Source organism: Corvus cornix, chromosome 3 (assembly GCF_000738735.6).
Source record: "Corvus cornix cornix isolate S_Up_H32 chromosome 3, ASM73873v5, whole genome shotgun sequence".
In the NCBI taxonomy this organism is placed as follows: Eukaryota; Metazoa; Chordata; class Aves; order Passeriformes; family Corvidae; genus Corvus; species Corvus cornix.
Genome location: NC_047056.1, coordinates 57,558,558 through 57,574,932, shown reverse-complemented (window position 1 = coordinate 57,574,932; position 16,375 = coordinate 57,558,558). Strand labels below are relative to the sequence as shown.

At 43.5% G+C, this 16,375-nt stretch overlaps 2 protein-coding genes and 1 long non-coding RNA gene across 5 annotated transcripts in view; 1 reads left to right on the top strand and 2 right to left on the bottom strand.

The window, feature by feature from the left end:
• Window positions 1-1,131: 1,131 nt before the first annotated feature.
• Window positions 1,132-10,572, bottom strand: LOC104690409 (solute carrier family 22 member 2-like). Its single transcript, XM_010401207.4, has 11 exons — window positions 9,861-10,572; window positions 8,453-8,556; window positions 7,691-7,845; window positions 5,414-5,582; window positions 4,322-4,436; window positions 4,108-4,214; window positions 3,777-3,991; window positions 3,413-3,521; window positions 2,923-3,035; window positions 1,776-1,875; window positions 1,132-1,281 (listed from the first exon to the last, which is right to left on the bottom strand). The coding sequence occupies exons 1-11, from the start codon at window positions 10,269-10,271 to the stop codon at window positions 1,215-1,217; spliced, it is 1,665 nt and encodes a 554-aa protein (XP_010399509.1). The 5' UTR covers window positions 10,272-10,572; the 3' UTR covers window positions 1,132-1,214.
• Window positions 9,566-15,740, top strand: LOC120411623. Its single transcript, XR_005604076.1, has 2 exons — window positions 9,566-9,756; window positions 15,506-15,740. It is a non-coding gene; the product is annotated as an uncharacterized LOC120411623 (long non-coding RNA).
• The window catches only part of IGF2R (insulin like growth factor 2 receptor), a 57,685-nt gene continuing 54,038 nt past the window's right edge, over window positions 12,729-16,375 (bottom strand). For 2 of the 3 annotated variants that reach the window (XM_039568473.1, XM_039568474.1), the window contains 3 exons: window positions 15,488-15,652; window positions 14,817-14,886; window positions 12,729-14,410 (listed from right to left, as the gene is read on the bottom strand). In XM_039568473.1, the coding sequence (XP_039424407.1) occupies window positions 14,009-14,410; window positions 14,817-14,886; window positions 15,488-15,652 (637 nt within the window). In that variant the 3' untranslated portion in view covers window positions 12,729-14,008. The other variant, XM_039568475.1, reaches the window with a different exon arrangement.

Genomic DNA, 16,375 nt, shown 5'->3' with positions numbered 1-16,375 from the left:
AGACAGGTAATTGCACCCACCCTGTCCCTCTTGCCCTCTCAGCACAAGCTTGTTCCCCCCTGATCCTGAAGCAAATATTAGTTTTGCAACTGCCCAGACCAAAGTCATGTCATTCCTGATCTGTCTGTACCCTTCTCAGGGCAACCTTGCCATGGCCCTGCCTCACCGAACAACATGCTTCCCTGCCTTGGAGGCCCTCACAGCAACACTGAACATTAACTGAGGCTCAGGTCAGCTGAAAGCTGGTGCAAGGTCACTGGGACGCAATCCTGGGGGAATTTCACCCTGCCTGCTAGAGCCCAGCAGTGCCTTGCTCAGCTGGGAGTTCTCTCCCTGCAGCTGATTATCACTGGGCGGAGGTATCTCATACCCTGCTCACAGTAGCCTTATGGAAAACCAGTGTTTCCCAGCAGTGACAGGGACCAGCAACACTAACAGGAAAGGGGAGCCACAGAAGGATTGTTTCTGTTTTGATCTGCAACCACAGGTCTGTTACAGCCACTCAGTCGGAGGGACTAGGAAATTTGTGAAGGTGCTGGATATTTCCTGGAAGACCCAGTGCTGCCCCTGATGCTCCCTGAGGCACAGGACCCTTGGTCAGGGTCCTGCAAGTCCCCAAGCCTGATCCCAGCTCATTCCAAAGAATGCCCCAACAGGACACGCATATAATGATATTACCTTATGAAGGAAATTAGTCTTTCTCCTGTGCATTCTTTTTTGTGCTCTGGAGTTGCCACATGCCCACCCTTGTGAGTAGCCAATAAAATAGGAGAAAATAAAATCAGTTTTTAAAAAAATCTGTGCAAGTCGTCACACGACTGACCCAGGTTTGTAGTTACCTTGATTCTACAATGGAGATAAATCTCTGTTATATTGTGCTGCCCCTTTGTAAGAAAAACCAAGTCAGACTTCATGGAGGCTTACAAAGTTTTGTCGGGATGGATCCCACCACATTCAAGTTAAGATCTCTTGAAGTCCACGTTGAAGTCCACACAGGTGATACAAAAATTCCCCAGCCCTAAAATATGTTTCTCTTGGTGTACAGCTATGCAGCAATAGGGACAATTCCATCAGAAAACCCTAAACATTGTAAATAAAGGATATGCAGAGAAATTGAAATAAGACAGGCAAGACTTTTGAGGGGGTATTTATTCTAAGTGGCATTTCTGTGCTACTGCCCTAAAGCAGACTACCCAGCAAGAGTTACACCTTCTTCAGCCACGTGTTACTTCTGATCCTTGGACACGGAGATAGATTTTTTTGGCCTTTGGAGCACTTTGCCTGCAAGGGTAACAAGACATGAACATCAGCCAGGAATGAAGGTGTTAAGTGAGCACCTAACTTCAAGTTCTTTACCTGCTCTGCCTTGGGCCCAGGAAAATGATCATATATTCCTTTAAGTTTGTTCTGGCTCCTCAGCAGATACTGGTGCTCCACGCACCACGTGTGAAGCTGCTATCAAGACTGTCCTTTTTCTGTTCAATTGTTAAGGGGTTTTTTTTAACACAAATGCCATTTATAATGGTGTTGCAGCACGTTGGAGAGGCAAGTGCAGCTATTCACAGGCCAGTAAAGGCCTAGGCTACTTGTTTTCAAGATGCCTAGGTAAATGTGTGGTAAAAGGAGTCCAGAATCTGTCCAGTTAGAGTCTGGAAATTACTCAGCAACTTCTTGGAATCAAAGAAGGCAGCCAAGTAATCCCTGGGCTTCCCTCTGGACAGGGATTTTGCCCAATTCCAAGTGAAAGCTGCTAGAAGTTCATCATCATGACTTACCTGTGAAAGTTTTCAACATCCTCCACAGTCTCAGGCAAAACTCTTCCTTTGGTTTCAGGCAGAAGCAGCACCAATCCACCCGCAGTCAAACCAAGAACAGCTTCAAAACAGAGGCACAAAGCTTGTAAGCATTTATCAAGCACTTTCTACTGCCAGACAGAAAGGACTCGTCAATGGCACTTTATTTTGTTCCTCATGCAAGATGTGCACCTCAAGCCTCTATATGCAGAACTGCTGTGCTGGTACAAAAATGGAAGCTGTGGCTGCCCTGTGGAGACAGTGCCAAGCCAAGTCCTCTTGTGTGTTATGCACTGAGCTAGGACACCTCTAACAGGGCAGACAATCCTTCCTTTGTAGAGGAAAGAAGTCTTTTTAGTGCTAGAGCATGCCAGGAAACATGTTCCATTTTTATGCTATTCACATAAGATTAGAAAATGTGTACGGAATGTATTATCTCCTAAAAAACGTGATCAACTTCTCCACTGATAATTTCTTTTATCCAGGTCATACATGTTTGGTATAAATATTTTTAATGTACTAAGCACCCTTCTAGATGTCCTGTCTGTTAAAATCTGCATATTGCCATTCAAGGTACTTTTCTATAAATAATGTGCTGACCTAAGATTCATAAAAATGTTGCAGGCCCTGACCTGAAAGTTCAGGTCACTAGTCTGCAAAACTTATCTTGCATTTATTTACCAGCTGCTTTCCAAATAGCTGGAGAAGAGCCAGTTAAAGTGTCAGAAAAGCTGAAGCGTAACAGCCCTACTTGTACTCCATTAAATAGGCAATTATGTGAAATTCTAGGGGTTCACTGCTGGACAGACAATATAATACACAGAAGAGCAGTAGATCAGCATGGAAGCCATCAAATATTCATCTCATCAAAATTTTTCTGAGCCCTTTGCCATCTGTCAAGTATGTATTTGGCTCTAACTTCCTTTAAAATACAAGGAGAAATCATAGGGGCAAGGAAGACATGGAATGCATAAACAAGTTCCAGCTTGTCATAAACTGAAGGCTAAGGCCTTGTAGAGAGCAATGGGCTTCTGCTGAATTTACAGCAGCTGCCTTGGTGGCTTTTCCCTCCCTTTGGAACTTGGGTCCCCCTGCTGCACCCTGGGCAAGGAGGTGCGGTGGCACTTACTGAAGACAATCAGTGGCAGATTGTACCAGACTTCCACCAGTCTGTAGACAATGAAGGGGACGAGGACTCCACCAATATCGCACAAAGAGGAGCAAACCATCACCCCAAGATTCCTGGTTTGGCAGCAAAGGGATCATGTTAGTGTCAGAGTACTGCAGCTGGAAAGGGATGGATCACAACTCTCATCCATGCACAGGAAAGATCCAGGCACTCTGTGGGACTTCAGATCCTTCACCCACACTAGTTCCCCCAAGGTTTCTTTTTATTTTGTTCATGTGAGTTTCCCCTTGTGTAAATGTACATTTCTTTTCTTTATTAAGCTACGTTTTTAAAGCATTTTAGCTGTGCTTCACCTACTTTATGTTCAACAGTACCTGTGTAGTTCTGACACATTTGAGGATAACTAAATTTAGCATAAAACATAACATACACATCAGCCTCAATTATTTGTTTCCAGGCCAAATGCCAGCTGGGAAGAGGATACACCTACCTGATATAAGTTGGATACAGTTCAGTGCTTACAAAGCAAACCATTTCAAAAGCCATTGTAATTCCCATTCTCCCAATGCAAGCAGCAACCACTTTTAATGAATGCATGTCTGCAGAGAAAATACATTCAACACATTTAAAAGTATCCCAGTGATTTAGCAGGTGTCAATTAATACAGCAGTGTTATTTTGTGGGACTTCTGATCCCATGTCAGTTGATCTTCTCAAGGGACTTTGTTTCACCCGTGTGAGTGAGGGAACAGTCAGCACCACATGAGCAGTGGCACAGGGACCCTCACAAAGCAGCATGGGGGTTCCAGATGACAGGGTGGGAAGCCCCCAGAGGGCTTCACTCAGGGGACTTACCCTCTGGGATGAGGGCTGTGGCAAGGCAGGCGGCCCCAGCCACCACGTTTGACACAGCCCAGGGGTAGCGCCGCCCGAGACGGTCAATAGTGACAATGATGATGAAGGCGGCTGGGAATTCAACAAGTGCAGAATAGAGGAAATCCAGATACATGTTCTCAGCATCCATTCCCATGTGCATGATGAGCCCCTGGTAGAGGACAGAGCTTGTGAACCTGGGCAGAGAAGAGCATCCTGGATTTGTTAGTCGGTCGGAGAACAGAGGTCTGCGTCCTGATGGAGTTTGCAAATCCAGAACTCCAAAACCAGCTCTCTAGCGTTATATTCTTACCAGTTGAACATCAAAATGAGTGTGTTTTTTCTTATCTGTGGTGTCCTGAAAAGGTCCATCAGTGAGGGATTCTGCTTTCCACAATCATCTTCTTCAAATTGAATATCCTATGGAAGAGCCAGTACATAATACATTAAATTTCTTCTGGGAGGAAATGATGGAAGGTACTATCACATGCTGCTTACTTACATGCACAAGCAAACCCTGAGCTCACCTTAAAATGGGAAGGCATCTTTTTCCCGTTTTTTTTAGCCATATCACTGACAATTTTCATAGCTTTTTCATTTTTTCCTTGAGATATCAGCCACCTGGGAGACTCTGGGAGGCACCTACAATGCGAGTAGATGCCATTATATGACAAAACATAAAGCCTACCTATTCTCCCATGCATGGAGACTTTGGGAGGACTAAATAGAGGCAGATGGATTTTTTTTTTGTTTGGGTGGGTTTTATGAGCTACTTCCCACTCCTGCAGTATGGGGAAAAGTACTGTATCCCATGGCTGAGACTGGAAAAGGAACAGTTGAGATAGTGGCTTTGGTCAAAGAGGAGTTTACTAAAGATAAGTCAGGGAGGGGCTTTGAGTGAGAGTGGTGCTCTCATCTTATGCAGCCCATTCACCACAAACCAGCTCCTCTTAGGGAGCCATTTTTCACTTCCGCTATTACAGGTTAAGAAGTAGTTAACAAGATAGAACTGGCTTACCAATTCAAAAATATGGAAGAAGGAAGGCAACAAATTTCTTTCTACTAGTCCTAACCCATCGAGACAATTTCTCAAATCCAAAGCACTCAAACCAAAAAATGTCAATTAAAAAGAGAAGAGAGAAACTAAAATGAAGGAGTACCCAAGTGCTTTTTTTTGGTTGGATGGCAAAAATCTGCAACTTTTTTTCTTAAAAGAACATGCTAACAACCTGTTAGAGTTGTTAGCACTAGATGATCTCTCAGTAACCACATTTTCAATGTAAGGCCAACTAAATTATGCCAAGGCACGTATTTTCTTTTATGAAATGCTTAAAGAAAATAATAAATTATATTAATCCACTTTTCCTCCAGTGTTTTTTCAAAGTGGTCTGCTTTTTAAACACAAGGTCAGGTGAGGTGCACAGGCTAGGATTCAACAAGATCTCAGTTGCTGAGGGGTCCTATTTCCCTCTCCTTTTTGCCGTGAACCTCCTCTTTGCACCAAGAGATGTGCACAACCAAAAAGGAGCGCCCACTCTCTCTCAGTATCAAGCCTTGGGAAGCAGGAGAAGCTGGGGTTTTTTGGGTCGTGGGCAGAGCTACAACAAAAGAGCCCTTACCAGTAGTAGAGCAGGAAGAAGCAGGTGGGCAGGGTGACAGCGAGCTGCAGCCACCGCCAGTGAGGGACGGCGTAAGCGATGGCATCGAAGACCAGGAGCCCGACAGAAAAGGCCGCCTGGTAGAGGATCCCCACCGTCCTCCGGTACTGCGGGCCCACCACTTCTGTCACTGCAAAGGCACACACGGACAGGTGAGCGCCGTGGCTGCTCCACACAGGAGAAACCTGCTTTGAGGGGACACTGGAAGACCAGCACTACAGTAACATCTTGGAGAAACATTGGTAATCATGGGCATCCCAGCATAATGCTTCCAGACAAAATCCCCTGGTTTGCTCTTCTGGCACCCAAAGTCCAGTAGGGAAGAAAACACTGCTGCTGGTAGTACACTGGCCTAAGACATCCTGGAACATCTGCTGCGGAGATCTCTGCATAAATCAAGCATTCATACAGGTGGATTTTGTTGTGAAATCTAATGCCAACATACATAATGTCTCCAACCCAACAACAAAGCTGAACATTTGGTTTCCTAAGTGCAGCAGTTTGGCTTGCATCTCACTCCAAGGACAGAAGGAAAACCAATTTCACAGGATGGCACAGAGCTCCCAGGCCGGGGTGGCATCACGATGCATTTGCACTTTGCAAGTCAGCATCACAGTATCACATCACACATTAACTCTCTATTAACAAGACTTAAAAGTAACTATTCCAGCCAGCAGGCACAAGCACACTCAACATTTTGCGTGCAGTTGTGTGATTCCAAGAAAGAAAACTCTTTAGAAAAAGAACAGTAAGGAAATAATTAGCAGCCAAAGGAACTGCTGAGTTTTGGAACCACAGATTAGCTAATGCTGCTCAGCTAAACGATGCACATAGACATCTCCTCAGGCTCAGTAGAACTGAGCCAGAAGCAGCTGAAGGGCAGACAAGTGCCCCAGCAGAGCAGGACAGCAAGGTTGTTCTGTCCTTGTATCCTTCCCTGGACATTCAGTATTGGCCACCCTTAGGGAAAAGATGAAAGTTTAACAGAGCTTTGGGGCTGCTTCTGGGTAGCATTTTTTCAGGAGAGAGTTTCAAGAGAATTCAGGAGTAACAAGATGTAACAGAGAAAATATCAGGATAGGGCAAATCATTGTCCTGAAAAGGACTTCGTTTTCTAAAATGGCTTAAAGTTCCCCAGAAGAAGGGATGAAGATTTCATATGTGCCAGGAAAAGATTTAAGAGGCCAAGCGAGCATCCAGAAATGCACAGGAAGGAATAATCATGTCCTAGCAGAAGACAGTCTGGACTGTGGGATAGGTACTTTTATTTTATTTTAATCATATGAGACATCTGGATAACTGCATTAGCAAGATGCCCCCACTGAAAGACTTAATGGAAGTTTAGGGCACTAACTTTTACATTTTTACCACTATGACAATGAACTGCATTTCTCAGAGACATTTGGTAGAGCCTTCTGACATCCTAACCCAGTTAATGTTCTATCAGTCAGCTTTTAAAATACTTAATCTGCTGCTTCAGTGATTGCTTGCAGTTGGGTATTTTGGACAGGAGACTGAACATCACTCCAGAAAAATCAGAGAAGTCCCACGAAGCTCTACCCTGCACCAGAAAATTGTCCTGAGATGGGCAACCAACCGTGCCTCACCAGCAGACACAGCTGGTGCAGGGCTCTGGGAGAGGCACCCACACAGGCTGGGTCTTCCACTGCTTGGCCTCCCCTCAGACTAGTGGATACACACAGGTACACAAACACCTTGTCTTTTTATCAGCAAGTACATGCTGTTCTTCAGATATTTTTAGATGCTGAAGCCTCTGTTTGCCCTTTAATGCTCTTCATGTCATAAAAATGCCGCAAGTTTTCCCCACCCTCTGCCTGCTTCTTTAATGGCCTCCTCTGTCACCATCCTGTCGCTGCCCGGGCTAGAGGGGCTGTGGTCTGCCAAGTCACCTTCCCCAGCCAGAGCCTGACGAGAGGAAGAGGAGCCATGGGGCCCAGATAGATCTGCAAAGGTGAGCTGTGCCATAGGGGAAAGCCTATCTCTACATAAGAGCCCTAATATACCACCATTTGCTCCAGCTTTGAAGGCTACTGCTATTTCTTCCTAATGACAGTGCTTGAAAACATCCTGAGAAGCCAAAGAGGGAGAAAACTCCTTAATAAAACACTATGGGAGGCATTTTTTTTAAATGGCTTTTTTTCAAGTTTTTTGGAGTCGAGCTTATTTCCTCCATCTTCTGCAGCTAGTCTTGCTCCTGGGAGAAGGTCCTGAACTCACCCAGGATGTAGCCCGCAGTCCAGCAGCCCTTGCTGACCAGCCCTTGCAAGAACCGGATGATGACTATCCACAGGTAGGTGGGCACGAAGACCAGAAGGATTCCACACACAATGTTTGCAAGGATTGTCGTTAAAAGGCAAAATTTACGGCCAAACCTGGATTGGAAAATAATAGGCATGAAGCAAACCACTAGTCATGGAAGCATTTTAAACCAGTAAGAGCTTTGTGTATCTTTGGGGAAAAAATCCAATTTTGCTATGCAAAATAGATACATGCTTTTTATTCCTCACCCACTACTCATTATTCTGCTTTTCTATTCCATGAAAAGTTACTGTGCCAGTTGCTCTGCAATTCCACAAAACCTTTCAGAAAAAAAGAATAGTCCCACATTGACATCTATTACATTGGGAATGAAAAATAAGTATGAGTTATATATATATATATAAAGTGGGAGCTCCAAACCAGCATTTCCTGGCTTTGGTTAACACCTAAGGGCTCTGATGTGGCACAGTAGGAAGTTTGGGGTGTGCAGTTCTAAAATAATCCTCGTGGGCTCTGCAGGACTTGCTGAGCAGATCTGTGCTCAGCACCAGGTATAACCTAAAAGGCAGGATACTGGCTCATGCTGCAACTGAATATCCACGGGGATGACCTTCTTTTCAGAAGAGCAGAGATGGTATCAGTTGCACAACCTTTACCTAAGTTTGGCTGCTGAACATGGATAAGGGAGGTCAGAGAGTTTTATTGTCAGCCCACACATACCTGTCTGCAATGTAGCCAATGTTTATGGAGCCAATAAAAAACCCAGCGTTCACAGATGACTGAAAGAGATCCAATTTCCAAGAGTCCTCACACACCAGGTCAAACTAAAGGAGCACACAGAGACAAAAAAGTGAAATGGCTCACATCCACAAGTTTCCTTCACTTCAGTTAAAGATTTAAACTTGTTTCTGGGTCAATGCCTGTTTTGTCAGCACACAGAAATCCTACTAACTTAACTAATTGTCCAACATTAAAAACTGGAACAAGCCCTTAAGCAGTTTACTGGCATTTCCTATTCATGTCTCATCTCTCTTTTCTGGAAAGAACATGAGTTACTGTCTGTCAAAACTGGCACCCTAACCTGTGTTGGCCCTCATTGATCAAATAAGCATCATCACCCTGAGTTTTTCAAATAGCCTTTTTTTGTGGCTGATGGTGAACCTTTCTAAGCAGTTCTTGTTGCCTCATACCTTGGCATGGCACAGAAGTACCCGCACACCACTCAGGACTAGGTGTGATGCCTTTACTAAAAGTATCCTAGATGCCTTCAGAAGCCTGCCTTTTCCAGCTTCCCATGGAGCACTGGTCTCCTGGAGGAGGGTGGAAGTATCTACATCTGCCCTGAGGCACAGATTTTTTTTTTTTTGTTTCTGTGTTCGTTATACATACAGGGGAAAGAATCCTGACTAACACCACCTCTGCAGCATTGGTGGAAACATTTGGTGGAACTTTCTATGATGAAATCAAGATTGTCATCACACTTACTGGTTTATTCTTAAAGCACCTAAACTGCTAAAGTACACTAAGTAGCTTAAGTACAATTTTCAGTTTATTCACTCCTCCTGAGAACATAAAAGTCATTGGCTTTTCTACAGTTTATTCCTGACTAATGCTGTTTAATTGTGGGAAACATTTACCTTTCCCCCACACTGACTGACATTCATTTTTATTTGAAACCAACTTTGAAAGACTTTTTTCCTTAAAAAAAAAAAGGAAAAAAAAGAGAAAAAAGAAGGGGATGGGGGAAAGAAATAAAGATCTTTGCATTGGCCAGTTTTGTTTGCAGCCCTGCAAGCTGCACTGTTTACACACCTTCACAAATCGGACCACTCATGTGACAGGAATTTCATTCAGAACTGGACTTTATCTACCTGGGGATTTATTTGCTGAAACATGCTTTGCTCCCCAGCTGGAGATATAAGCCTCCCGAGCAGCCAAAGCAACACTTCACAGCAAGGACAGAGGGAAGATGACTTGTAAAGCCCCCAGCGCAAGTTCACAGTGAGAGACAATCCTTTCTCCAGGTAAGTAGGCGATATTCTAACACAGCCAAGGCTCTACCAACCCTCTCCCACACCTCTCACCTTGTCTGTAACAGAGGGGACAGGGCAAAGGGGGCTGTTTTTACCTCAGTGACGAGAGAGCTCCCCGGGGAGTTGTAGACCCAGCCATCCCGGCAGGGACCGAGGGGGACGGTGCTCCCACTGCCCACCAGGCTGCCGAGCGGGTCAGTGCAGCTGATGCCTGTTGCGTTCCAGTCCACCTCGTACCTCCTGCAGCGGCTGTCAAAGCTGGCCCCGTGGCCATCCCACTCGGGAACCGTGTGATTCAGCTGCTCCTCCAGGCTCCAGCCACACCGCTGGCTCAGCTCAGCCACCCCTGGGCTGAAGCAGCGATGCTCAGGAATGAACCCAAAGAAGAAGACCCCCACGTACACTGGGGTGAAGGAAGCAGATAACAAACACAGGACCAAAAAAGTTTGCTTCTGGAACCTGTCAAACTCTCCAACGTGCTCTAAAATGTCATCTAGGGTTGGCATTTTGGCTTCAAAACCACACAAAAAACCTCAACTAGGTCCTCTCTACAGAACTGATATATTTAGTTGGCAGCAAAGCTACTTAAGTAACAAAGATATTTGACCAAAAGTCAAGATTAACTCTATAAATTATTAAACTACATGTTGCAAGCTTTATTTTTTCGGTTTCATCTGAAATCAGACCTTAATTCACCCAGGGAGAATTTGCATTTAACCCCTAATCAGAGCGCTTATATGTTCCTGTTCTCTGGAAAAGCCCCTATGGGCCACAGGCCTTCAGTTTTGTTGGGGGTTTTGGGATTATTTGTTTAATTAGGCAAGTCAGCTCCTCAAATAATAGGTATGTTTAAAGAGCAAACATAGATGGAAAATTCTACCAACATACAAGCAACACATGGGTTTAGTGCAGAATGGCTGGGCACCACATGTGAGCAAAGCTTCTTAACCAGAATCTGTAAAAAATAGGTGGGTACACTCTGAAAAAGAAGTGTCTCTACGTTGAGCCACATAGCAGTAAAGGAAGAGCTTTCCTGAAAATTCCTGTATCATGTGTGTCTCATCCCTCACCCTCCACACTCTTCCATTCCCATGGAAAACCTCTCCCCACCTGTATCAGGGAACACAATTTTCACCTGACCATATTTTTGTAGTGATACAAAAGAGAAAAAGCATTCACTACAGAATTATGCACTGGGAAGAGCTGTGGGAAGCCACAATATACAGTATCTATGGCCAAAACACCTATTTTTTTTACCACAGAAGACCTAGAAGACTTTAGGTAGACTTTATTGCAGGCACCCCAAATAAATGCAGTTACATCAGGCTCTAGCGGTACATTGTCCTGCCTATGGATAGATACCAACTACTCCCGTATCTTTTGCTGACAACGGCAGCCTTCCATCAGAAAGAAAAGCATAAGTGAAGGTAACATTTAAAAGACATTAAAAAAGTGAAAAACTGCCCAGAAAGCAATTTGAATAGCTTAGGCAACAATGAAAAATATTTAAAGACACAATACACTCAAAAAAACCCCCAAAAAACCAGAACTTGATCTTGCTGCTCATCATCTACAGACCAACAGTGGCCTGAGCAGCTGTGAAAGCTGCTTTGCAGGCCAACACTTCAAGATCATTCCCCACATCACACAGATGTAATTTCTCCTCTCCTGCTTCATCCTCTTCTCCATCAGGAACATCTACACCAAGTTAACAAGAACTCCTCTCCTGGCCACTCACAGCTGTGTCACCCTCAGCCTAGCACAGCACCACCCCACAACAGACCTTTGCCTCCCTGGCTGCAGGTGTTCCGTGTGGAGCTGGCGAGGGAAACATGGATGCAAAAGCGCACAGCAGTCACCACACTGAGAGCCAGTCCCTGCAAGCCTTCCTCAGCAGGAGAATGTGTGCAGTCAGCTGGGGCCAAGGGAACTGAAGCCAAAGCTTGCCTGGGAAGCGGGTGAAGCTAAGGCATTAGGCTGCATCTTAAAAACACACCCAAAAAACCCTCACATCTTTTCCAAGCAGTATGATTTAAACAGTTGGTAATGGTGTGTAAAAGTTTCCCTTGAACCATGAAAGTTCAAGGAACACTGGGCCAGTTTTCCCCATCTCCCACCATTCTCTCTGCAGCCAGCCCAAAGGAGGCTGGGTGGGAGTGTGCCAGGCAGGTGGGTTTCTAAGGGACACTTCCCAAGGAGTCATGTTGCTGACTGGCAAACTTTCTCCTCCTGGCCCATCCATTTGTACATACTCATCTGGGCCCTGCTATCCTCATAACCCTTCCCTCCCTACAGGTAAGTAGAGTATTCTTCTGGGAAAAATAGTCTGGTGAAGCTGGTTTGCATCCAGCTCTCTATGAGGTAAGATTCAGCTAGCCTACCTACCTCCCACTGCTGTCAGATACAAATTCTACCATTGATATTGCTCAAATAAGCACCCCCAGACAGGGCAGCTCTGTTCTACCTAAGCCTCATTAGGCATAGCCCAAACAAAGAGACCATGTGACTTCACACAGGAGAAATAATTTCATGCAGTGTGTTCATGGATCAAACAACTCCAAAATGCCAGCCTTGATGACTTGAGGAAGGGAAACAGAACTCTCCAACATGCATTGAGAGAACTGTGTAATGATAACTGACAGTATTAAAAATACACCATCAAGCCTCTGATTTCCCCCACCTCACCTAATTCTAAATATGAAAAATGCTGATTTAAGTTTGAAAAGATGAAGCTTAAGCCAAACTGATTTACAGCTCCACTGGTAACAATACAAGAAGAAGAAAACCCAAGTCTGATAAAAGAAAGAACATACCACCAGAGCCTACCTATCTATTCTGATCTTTGTCATCAAACGCTGGTTCTCATTTTGAGTGACACAATTGAGGTATAAACCATCCCAGCAGGAAAGGGTCCCGCTAGGCTGGTGAGCAGCATACGGAATAGTGTAAGAAGGATTCCAGACTTGAGATGTGGGATTTGGAATACCCACTTCGTATCTTTTATTGAAATTGCTGAATACTTTATATTACACTATTTTGATTCAAAATGGAGTTTTTATAAAAAGAAACCATTGTTGAAACTGAATAAGCCAGCCAAAAGGAACAACAAAAAGTTTCAAAAAATTCTGACCAATGCATGTTCTTGTACAATGCTTTGAAACCCTATCATTGTCCATAATTTTATTTAGGAAATACCTGGAGAAGAGCAAGACTGCTAGAGAAAAATTGACTTGCATTCATTACCAGCAACATTTCAAATCAATGACCATGGCCAGGATCATAGCATATGGACTAGAAATCAGGCTATCAGAAAACATTGGCCCAAATTTATTTTCTTGATATTAATACCAGAGAGAGACATTATGCAGACTAGGGCTCCTCTAGTCCTTGGGCTTTTCTTGGTGATGACAAACTGGGTAGCACAGATTGTATTACAGGAACTCTGCCTCTACATCCTTGAAAACTCTGGTTGTCTGTGCAGTTGGCCTAGTCCAGCCATAATCAAGGAAAAAAAAATCTTTGGGTGCTTGTCAGCTGCTTAGGCAAATACTGATAAAGTCAGTCATACGACCAGTACCAAAAAAAAAATACCATGCGAAGAACAGCAACCATTTCAGGCTAAAGCTATACAGAATTGTACCTTTCCATCCACACCTTTGAATCAATTATCTGTTTAAATTAGAATGGATATTCAAATTTACAGGATAAATTAGACCAGTTCCAAAATTTACATCAAATCATCCCAACACACAAAAGTTATACTTTTCCTTGTCTCACAATGGGTGAACCCATAGAATAATACCCTGCCGGCAGGAAGAACATGTTACTATCAAGCAAACCTGAGTAGTGAGGATCAATAAATACAAGGAGTTAAAACGATAGTAGTCAGATAACTTGAATCTCAGAAGCCAGGGGCTTCATTGAGCCTTAATCCTTTCCTTTCAAAGGTTTCTCTTTTTTAAGCAAGCATTTAACATCTATGCTGAGACTTCAAAAAAAAAAAAGTGTCCTGGCTAGAGAGAGTCAACTAACTCAGCCAACTGGATGTCAGAAATCCAGTCATTACTGAACAGATCATTGTAAACAATCACAAAATCTTTCTCTTCTTCCCTTTTCAATGGTTTCTTGTTAAAGGCAAAATTCAGAAAAATCTTTCAGGCTGAAGTCCTCATATTTGGTTGGAAATGTTGTCCCGTTATATATAATCTCTCTATATATATTTGATTAGGCACAAGAGGGGTTATTAAATATTCAACAAGTCCTCATCACTATCATCATGAAATGATACTGTATTTGTAGAGTTCTGTGCCTTCTGCTGGCCTGGCTTGGCTATTGCTTTCCTTTCCTTTCCTCCATTCAGTAAATAAGACTTGTTATCACTGCCAAGACTGTGTGGCTTCTTTTGTGGGTGCTTGCTCTTGTCTAGTCCTCTTCCTGTTTGAATCTTTACATCTGGAATGGTTAACACTTCATCCTCACTGTCCAGGTCATCCACATGGAGAGAGGTAAGGGCTTCAGATGTAACAGACTTGGTAGCAATGTGACCGTTCTCCTGCCCTCCTTTGGCCATTCTTGGATTTGGTGCTGCGACTTCCTCCATAAGCCACTCGGTCTCATTCTCATTAGCTTCTTCTTCGCTGTTTATCTGCAAGAAAAGAAAAGACCAGACTGTATCTGCCACTCCAGACTGACACACACTGATCTCCCCAATCGTCAGACCCCACAGCACACACGACCTTGGTTTAATGTAGCTGTGACAGTAACACTGCAAGAGATCACTTTTCACTGCGCTGAAACAGACTTTGTTCTCTTCTTGTACGTTTGCACGTTACTTGGTGATTTATAGACCGCTCTTCAATTCTTTATCTTCCTTTCCCATTTCACAGTATAAATATATACATATCTCAGCTATGTGGCTTTCCTGATGCCACACAGTACGGTATCCATGCAGTAAAGGAACTAGAAATTAAGGGGGTTATTTATTTATTAAAAAAAAGCTTAATTTAAAAAAAACTTTACAAGAAACAAATTTGATTTTGTCACTGTATTACCTTTGTGTATTTGTAGGAAACACCAGATGATCTTCTGCAGCAGTTTGTTATCTTGCTTATTACAATTTCCCTAAGGAAAAGGAAGAATACTACATTAGAAAGACTATATCCACTTACTAGCCCTCACTTTTCTTCACTGGATTTCTACCATCAACATAAAGCATGTCAACAAATGAGCTGCAAACTATCACACTGACCCTGAACCACTCTAACAAAATTCAGTCTGGGAAGATGTACATCTTCCCCCTTGCTAAAGCTTCAGGCTGACTGTTCTGAAACCCCTCTGGCTTTCATGTCTAAGGGAAAAACACCCCAAAAGTTGTCTGGAAAGCAGAGGAACAGCAGGACCTGCACTTGTTCCTTGACACTGCTGTATGGATATGGCCTGACTTCATGAAAGGAGAGGGATATCAAATGCTAACAATGTTGTCATGCTGTTTTATGCTCCTTAATTAGCAGCTGCCCACAACATAGGCTAGACCAACTCAGTTGTACATCCCAGCCCTCTTTTATATGGACCTTCAGACAGTAATGGAGAATTTGAAGGACAGTTGATGCTGCCAACTAAAAAACAGAACTCAAATCTCTAAAGTTTACTATTTCCCTTTCACTTTTGGCAGAAAACCAAGTCCTGACAAAGAAACTTCTAAAGCCTCTTAATAATTTCTTACCTCCTCTCTTTTTTGTAGAACAGCAAGATTATGAGACACGCAGTGAGAACAACCAGGAGGACACTCAGCACAGCACCAACAGCCTGGCTTCTCCTTGAAAGACCTTTATGTATTTGGGTCTCCTCATCTGTCTGGTGCTGATTGTTTCCTGGATCATTGGTTAATCTAGCAATGTAAATTGAAAAGATAGGATCTATTGATAAATTCTGTTAAACTGGATTAGAAACAGCAGATTAAAAGACAACATGCCACACCATCCTGTCAGTCCAACCTAAGAGCTGCACAAACAGATTTAGGGGATTTCATCTAAGTAAAAAACAACTTGAAAAACACAAATAGATGTACTGTGCCTACATCCCAGTATGCTATCAAATAGTGCACGAAACTACAGTCAAGACTGCAGACCACAATTAAGCACTCCAGAGTTTATACAGCAGCAGTTGTCCACACCAAGCTGCTGTTTTAGAACCAAATCTGCACTTGCATAAGCTGCAACAGCTACAGAAATTATCTTTCATCTGACTATGGCACAGACCAAACTCCCTCAATGGGTTTAAATCAGAATCAAGAGTTTCCCTGTGCTTTCAAGCTAGCAGCCAGAAAGTAAACACTCCCAGAAGTAGTCACTCCATTTTTCACAGTGAGGCTGCCTACCTGTCAAGAATGCTGTAAGCACTTAGATACAGACATTCTGCTTTTAACACTGTCCCCTCACTAATCAGGAGATTAGCTGATCATATTTAATTGCAGAAATACTTCATTATTCCTTTAAGGCCTGTAATGATTTTCCATTCCAGGCTAAAGAAGTGGGCAGATAGAGGGAAAGGACAGTCTTTGTCACAGCTTCAAAGTTTTCCAGACAGTAAGACAAGGGGGACCAAAGACCTC